General features: G+C 55.3%; 1 protein-coding gene across 2 annotated transcripts in view; it reads left to right on the top strand.

Moving 5' to 3' along the window:
- Positions 1-7380, top strand: part of LOC135095384 (uncharacterized) — a 15834-nt gene extending 8454 nt beyond the window's left edge. The window contains exons 17-25 of one of the 2 annotated variants that reach the window (XM_063996185.1): positions 1212-1371; positions 1749-1883; positions 2082-2259; positions 2725-2849; positions 2981-3163; positions 3466-3686; positions 3836-3965; positions 4268-4434; positions 4643-7380. In XM_063996185.1, the coding sequence (XP_063852255.1) occupies positions 1212-1371; positions 1749-1883; positions 2082-2259; positions 2725-2849; positions 2981-3163; positions 3466-3686; positions 3836-3965; positions 4268-4434; positions 4643-6739 (3396 nt within the window). In that variant the 3' untranslated portion in view covers positions 6740-7380. Of the gene's footprint in view, positions 1-1211; positions 1372-1748; positions 1884-2081; positions 2260-2724; positions 2850-2980; positions 3164-3465; positions 3687-3835; positions 3966-4267; positions 4435-4639 lie in introns of both variants that reach the window. The other variant, XM_063996184.1, reaches the window with a different exon arrangement.
- The last annotated feature ends 360 nt before the right edge of the window (positions 7381-7740 follow it).

Here is a 7740-nt window from a genome sequence, read left to right as displayed (position 1 = left end):
TGCAATTCAGACTGTACATCAAGTGAGAAGAAAGATTTGAACAGGTAGAAACTGTCACCTAACGAGTATTTAAAGAGCTTATTTTGACTTGTAAGCAGCAGATTGGGTGATCATTATACAGGTCGTATATAAATTACAAACCTTTACAAAAAAAAAGTTGATATATAAAATTAGACAGCCGAAAGTAGAAAGGGGATTTTTTTAAAGAGCTTTTATTTAGAAATTAACTAAAAATTTTGCAGATTGGCTGATCTAGAGAGACATATTAACAAATTATCAAGTATTCAACAAATTACAAACTTAACCTTTACAAAAAAAAAAGTTAAACGTAAAATTATATAAAAAAAAAATATCTGGCTTCCTTTATATAAGGTAACAAGTTTGCAAAGACTGGCTGATCTAGAGAGACATATTAACAATTTTTCAAGTATTCAAGAATTTTTTAGTGTCGAGAACCGCCCACAGCCATCTAGCGGAGACTGGCACACACACACACACACACACACACGAGGCCGGAGCACAAGAAAAAACACGAGCACTATTTTCAAGGTTTATTGACAAATCCTCCGCAAGTACACTGCTTTACAAGTTCCCAGGGGCACCACAAGTCTCCTAGGGCACGACAGGCACTCAACAGGGCACTCAGCAGGCAGGGAAACACCCCAAAGTAGGCAGACACACGCTGGCTTCCTCTAGGGCCACGCATCTTCCCCTCTCTCTCTCTGCCTTCCCGCCTCTCAGTGCTGCCAACCGCACCGATACCCTAGTGAAGCAATATTTAAATTTTCTCACTTCATTGGCGTTTCAAATATTTTACTTATCCGAATATTCTTTAGGGGGGCGGCCTTGGTCATCACCCCTCTCTCTCCCCCCCCGTACCTCCCCTGCATAGGCCTACAGCCGACCATACATTCCGTATTCAGAAGTCTGTTGTGCCCACGACCCACGTACAGTTGAGATTCCCTGGGGGGGTGGGGGGGAGAAGTAGTGGTATTGGTATAGTAGTAGTAGTAGTAGTAGTAGTAGTAGTAGGGGGAGGAGGAGGTCAGTAAAAAAATATATATTTATCTAATCTCTTCCTCCTCCTCTTTCTCCTCCTCCTCCTCCTTTTCCTCCTTTACAAACACAACACCGCCTTCATCCCCACACCACCTTCACCTCTCCCACACCTCCACCACACCTCCTTCACCTCTCCCACACCTTCACCTCAGAACAAGCGCGGCAAGAAGCTGGAGGTGTGGCAGAACGGGGTGCCCACTTCTGAGGATGAACTCTCGCACTGCAACTCTCCCAGACTCTCCCGGCGTCGAATGGGGTCATTTTCAGGTCCCATGGTGACTCAAGATGGCCAAGCTGGTGATAATTCTCCAGGTAAGAAATAGACTAGGTTAGGTTAGGTTAGGTTAAGTTAGGTTAGGTTAGGTTGGTAGAATTGTTTGTGTTTGTTTGTAGGTTAGGTTAGAGGTAGGGTGTGTTTCTCTCTCTCTCTCTCTCTCTCTCTCTCTCTCTCTCTCTCTCTCTCTCTCTCTCTCTCTCTCTCTCTCTCTCTCTCTCTCGTGATTTCAACTCTTCCCTTTAAATAATCCATCTCTAATTAATTCATTTTTCCCCAGCAACCTCAATAACTTCAATTAAAACCTTGTGAACCCCAATAACTTCCACTACAACCTTGAAAACACCCTTGAAAACACACGACTCTCCCTCTCACCATCTCTCACCCCCTCTCTCTCTCTCTCTCGCGCCCTCAGATGTCACCCCAAACGGAAGCTTACGAAGAAGAAGATCAAGAATTTTGTCAGAGGAAGATGATAACAAATTAATGGACTATTTACACACAGCTGGACACGACGGCTCCAGGGAAAGGAAGTCCTGGTCTGGTGTGGGTGAGTGTGGGCGTGTGAGGGTGTGACAGGGTGCGGGGGTGGCGGAGGGGTGTGTGTATGTGTGTGTGTGTGTAGGATTCCATATTTCGTCATTAAACACCAAATTTACGTGTATTTTCTATTAAGTTAAGTTGATTAATTGCATATTCCCTCTCTCCCTCTCCTCTCCCTCTCTCTCCCTCTCTCTCTCTCCCTCAGCGGAAGGGTATGGCTCCCTTGATCGCTCCTTCGGCAGGCGCATGAGGGGAGGAGGAAGAGCGCGTCCGAACCTTGTTTCAGAGTTTGGGGAGAGAGAGAGGCTGGCTTCTCCCTCCCCCTCCTCTCACTACCCCCCCTTGGATAAGCCTACCGGCCCCCCTGACCAGAATAGGCCTAGGTTTGTATGGGGAGGGCTGGGGAGTGGGTGGGGGTGGGTAAAGGGGGGCGGTTGTTTGTTTGTGTTTGTTTGTTTGTTTGTTTTTGTGTTTTTCGTATTAATTTGTTTTTTTTTATTTTTCTTCTTTTCTTTGTTCTTTTTCTCATTTTTCCTCTTCCTCTTCCTCCTCTTCCTCTTCTTAATCCTCCTCTTCTTTCCCTTCCTTTTCTTCCTTCTCCTCCTCCTCCTCTTCGCTTTATAATCTCTCCTCCTCCTCCTCCTCCTCCTCCTCCTCCTCCTCCTCCTCTTCTTCCTCTTCTTCCCCTTCCCTTTCTCCTAACTATTCTCCAAAATCTACCATCTCTTTCCTCCCTTTCCTCCTGTCTCTCCTCTTCCTCCTCCTCCTGTTCCTCTCCCTTGTCCCTCCCACCACCACTGCTACTACTACTACTACTACTACTACTACTACTACTACTACTATTACAGCAAGAACTGGCGGCAGAAGATCGAGTCCTGGTTCAAAGAAAACGAGAGAGAGGAGAGACAGTCTGAGAAACTTAAGCAAAGACTCCAGCAGCACCGGAAGTCGCTGGATTATGACACGACCCTGGGTGAGAGAGAGAGAGAGAGAGAGAGAGAGAGAGAGAGAGAGAGAGAGAGAGAGAGAGAGAGCACTAATAAATATCTCATTTTACCCAGAGAGAGCCAAACCAGACCTAACTTCTCCATTTTCTTGTTATAGATGAGAGTGGAGGAGGTGGAGGGGGTGGAGGAGGGGGAGTGGTGGCGCCCCCATCCCCCCTCTCCACCCTGCCCGAGGACCGCCCCTCTGACACGCCCTCAACTGGCTATAGACGGGTTTATGAAGACTGGAGACCCTCTGTTGAAAAGACTGATGTATCACGTGTCATGGAAGCTATTGAAGGTAGGTCACGTGAGGTCAGGTCAGGTTAGGTCACGTGAGGTCAGGTTAGGTCACGTGAGGTCAGGTTAGGTTGGGTTAGGTTAAGTTAGGTGAAGTTAGGTCAGCTTAGATTACTACTACTACTACTACTACTACTACCAATTCCTCTATATAAGTGTAGTTAGGTTAAGTTACGTTACTAAAGATACTACTACTACTACTACTACTACTACTACAATAACAACAGTAATTAAATATCCCCAATAATTCTACACCACCACCACCACCACCTAACCCCCACCCCCCACCCCCCCTACCCACAGAGGCGCAGTCCCCCCTCCCAAATAAGGAGAAGGATAAATCTCCGTGGAGGAAGAGCAATTTAAATGTTGCCAACTCGAGCGAGGCAGCCACCACCACCACCACCACCACCACCGCCACCACCCCCACCACCACCTCCACCTTGACCTCCGCCTCCCGTCGACTCAGGAGATTGAGGTCACGGTCAAACATCGAGCCGGGTCAAGTTGTTCAGGCTGTACAGGTGAGGTCATAGAGAGAGAGAGAGAGAGAAAGTGTGTGTGTGTATGTGTGTTTGTGTGTGTTGGCAAAAAAACTTCTATTATTATCATTGCTATCTTTAAAATACATCTACTCTCTCTCTCTCTCTCTCTCTCTCTCTCTCTCTCACAGGGGTTCAAGGAGGAAGAGGAGGACGCGGAGGAGGACGGAGAGAGCAGCCGCAGGTCCTCCCTCATCAAGACCCTGGGCCGCACTGACACCATGGACACACTCAAGCTGTATATACGCCATCCATCACAGGGTAAGAGAGAGAGAGAGAGAGAGAGAGAGAGAGAGACTATTCAAAAACGTTTCACTCTCCCACCACTTCTGTTTTCCAAGGCCACAGAGATGACCAGCCGGGTTCTCAAGGGTGTTTCTCCTGTTGGTAATGTAGAAATGTTGTTAATCTGTCACTGGAACCGTAGAAACACCCTTGAAAACCCGCGTCACTTCAACTACAGCCTTTGCAATGTAGTGGAGGAGGTGTGGCCCAGCAGTGTTGCAAAATACTGCCTAGAGAGAGAGAGAGAGAGAGAGAGCACAACCCCCTTCCTTCCCCAGAGGATGATGATGAGGGGGCGGGGGAGCAGAAGGCGTCAGGCAGGAAGGCACAGGATGCAGCGGCCTCCAGTGGCAAGGACGCCGCCCCCAGCCGCTCCGAGCAGCTCCTACAGAAGTACAGGGATTCCGTGGACGTGCCCGCCGACGTGCTGCGCTCCATTGAGGAGGTATGGCACACACACACACACACACACACACACACACACACACACACACACACACACACACACACACACACACACACACACACACACACACACACACACACACACACTTCTCAATGTTGTTTTCTTGAGGAATATTGAGAAGTTTTGAGAAGAGTCTTGTGATGAAGTTAGCATGTCTTCTCACCACCTCCCTGCCTCGCCCCAGCAGGCGGAGCCCCGGGGGTCCCGCACCGCCCCAGCGGGCCGACGCAGCGAGCGGCGCGGCCCGCAAACGCCCACCACTCCGGGGTCCTCGGTGCGGTCCGCGCTGCAGCAGCGCCTCAGGGACAACCTGCAGCCCCGCCTGGCCGGCGCCATGCGCTCCCTGGGCCCCGAGGCGGAGGAGGAGGACGCGCCGCGGCCGCCCTCCGTGCCGCAACACCTGCGGCGCTCCTCGCGGGAGGAAGTGGACGGCGGCGGCGGCGGCGGCGACAAGCTGGACAAGATTGACATTGACGCGGAGAACATCGAGACGCCCCCCGCCACGCGCCGCGCCCTGGGCGCCCGCAGCTTCCGCGGCCTGAGCAGCGAGGGGCGCCGCGCCCTGGCGGGTGAGGTGCGTCGGGGGTCTGCGCCCCGCGTGGCGGCAGACAGCTCGGAGGGTGAGGGCGGCGCCAGCGAGGCGGAAGGGCGCGGCACGCAACGCCTGCGCCACCTGGCATACCTGGCCCGGGACGGCGACAGCGAGACGGAGAGCATGCTGGCCAAGCAGGGCCGCCGCGCCGCCCCCGCCCCCGCCTCGCCGCCCCCCTCGCCCCCCCTGGACGACAACGACCTGGGCGACGGCCGCTTCGACCGCTTCTCCTCCGTGCGCAAGACACTCAGGCACCGCAGGGAGCCCCAAGCCTCCCAGGAGGGCGCGGCGCCCCCCACGGCGGAGGAGGACAGCGCGGCTAGGCTGCGGCGGTGGCAGCAGCACCTGTCAGAGCAGCAACAACAGCAGCAGCAGCAGCAGCAGCAGCAGCAGCAGCAGGAGGAGGCGGCAGGAGAGGCGGGCCCTGGTGGCAGGGCGCCGGACTCCTGGAGAGACCGTCTGGCTCGCAGGTTTCGCCCCGGGGACAAGTACGAGGTGGCGGCGGCAGCGGCGGCCGGCCAGCCCAGGGCGCCGGCGTCGGAAAAGCTGCCACGCCGCAATAAGGAGGCCTTGGCGCGGGGCGGCGACACGCGGGGCTCCTTCCGCGGCCTGAGCTCCGCGGCGATGGGCGGCGGCGGCGGCGGCGGCGGCGGCGGCGGCGGCGGCGGCGGCAGTGACGGGGAGAGGAAGCGGTCGGTGTTCGGGGACGGGGCGCGGGGCGTGGGCAAGCTGTTCTCCCAGACCAGGCGCGGCGCACCGGACACCCCCAAGGTGGCCGTGCCCAGCAGCCCCAGGGCCTCGGGGCGCGGCGAGCCCCGCGGGACGCTCTCCTCGGCGCGGTCTGGCTCCCGCTCATCCCTGCGCTCCTCCCGCTCCTCCCTCACCTCCGCCGCCTCCGTCAGCACCGTCCGGCCCGCCCGGCCCCCCTCCCGCTCCGCCTCCGCCGGCAGCGTGTCTGGCGTGGGGGGCGCCGCTCCCAGAGGCACGACGAGCGCTTCCCGAGGCCTGGGGCTGCGGGGCCTGAGCGGCGAGGGGCGGGGCGGAGCCGAGGACTACGAGGGCACACAGAGTTCCCCCGCCACGCCCAAGGGGGAGGCTGTGCCCGCCACCTTCCCGGAGCACGGCCGCTCCTCGGGCTCCCTGCAAAGCTCCGGGGGGGCCGCCACCCCCGCCCGCCCCCTGTCCCGAGCTGACTCAGCCCGCTCCACGGGGTCCCTCAGCAAGCAGTCCAGCGAGGGGTCCCTTCGCCAGGGCTCCCTCAGGTCCGCCTCCCGCCCCGGCCCCTCCCCCTCCTCCACGTCCCGCGCCAAGCGCCCTCTCGCCCCGGCACAGGTGCGGCCTCTCACCGCAGACAACCGCGCCCGCCCCACGGGGGGCAGCCGCTCCAGCGCGGGGGGCGGCGGGGCCAAGGTGCGGCGTGGCGACAGCGGCAGCAGCAAGGAGAACCTCAGCCGCTCCTCCTCCGGCAACAGCCGCGCTCCCCCCACCCCCAGCTCCGTCCCCTCCAAGACCGCCGCGCCGCCCCGCCCTGCGGCCACGCAGCGGCGCCCCGCAGGCACCGCCAAGAAGGGTGGCGCCCTCCCCGCCTTCATGCGGCCCACCACCGCCTCCTCCTCTAAGGGCGGCGCGGACGGGCCGCCCAGGGGGAAGGGGCGCGCCGCCACCACCCCGCCCCGCCCCTCCATTAAGTAAACCCACAATGCCCCATCCCTTCCTCCCCCCTCCCCCTATCCATCAAGTAAACACCGCCCCGCCCCGCCCCGCCCCGCCCCGCCTTGTCCAAGTTACCAACACTAACTTGCAGACTAAGGCAGACAAGGTGCTGATGATGATTATTATCATTATTATTATTATTATTATTATTATCATTATCATTATTATTACTATTATTACTACTACCCCTACTACCACTACTACCACCACCACTACCACTACCACTACCACCTCCCCTGGCCCCCCCTAACACAGTCCAGCCGCGCTCCCTCGCTCCCCCTAGACTTAGCAGTGCTGATGTAAATAAATGTTGTTTTTGCCTCACCTCAATCAAAAAATAATCATGTAAATAACGCTATTATTATTATTATTATTATTATTATTATTATTATTATTATTATTATTATTATTATTATTATTATTATTATTACCATTATTATTATTATTATTACTTATCCACTGGCATTGAAAACCTCACCGGTGCTTTACGACGGAGAAAGGAACGAGAGAAACTTATTAAACAACACACACACACACACACACACACACACACACACACACACACACACACACACACACACACACACACACACACACACACACACACACACACACACACAGCCCCGTCAAAAGAAAAGGTACAGGAGCTTAGGTACCCCACAGCTGGCCACACACCCACAGCAAGGCTCACAGCAAGGCTCACAGCACACCCTGGTTCACCCGTGGCCCTTCACAGTGACTCGGTTCCTGCCTGCATCTACAATCTTAAGACCACAGCAAGGTCACACAGCCAACCCCGCAGCAAGACCCCACAGCAAGACCACAGCACACTAGTTCACCTCTGACCCTTCACAAAAAGATGATGTGTTGGTCTCGTTTCTCCTTGTTCCCTCTTAATTGTTTGTTAGCCAGTGGTTTAAATAGCGAGTCAAGTTAGTTTGTATACAAAAAAAATATATATATAGTTTTATTCCCTTTGT

This window comes from Scylla paramamosain, chromosome 49 (assembly GCF_035594125.1).
Source record: "Scylla paramamosain isolate STU-SP2022 chromosome 49, ASM3559412v1, whole genome shotgun sequence".
In the NCBI taxonomy this organism is placed as follows: domain Eukaryota; kingdom Metazoa; phylum Arthropoda; class Malacostraca; order Decapoda; family Portunidae; genus Scylla; species Scylla paramamosain.
Note: the sequence above shows the minus strand (reverse complement) of the source record. Positions and strands in the feature narration are given on the sequence as shown.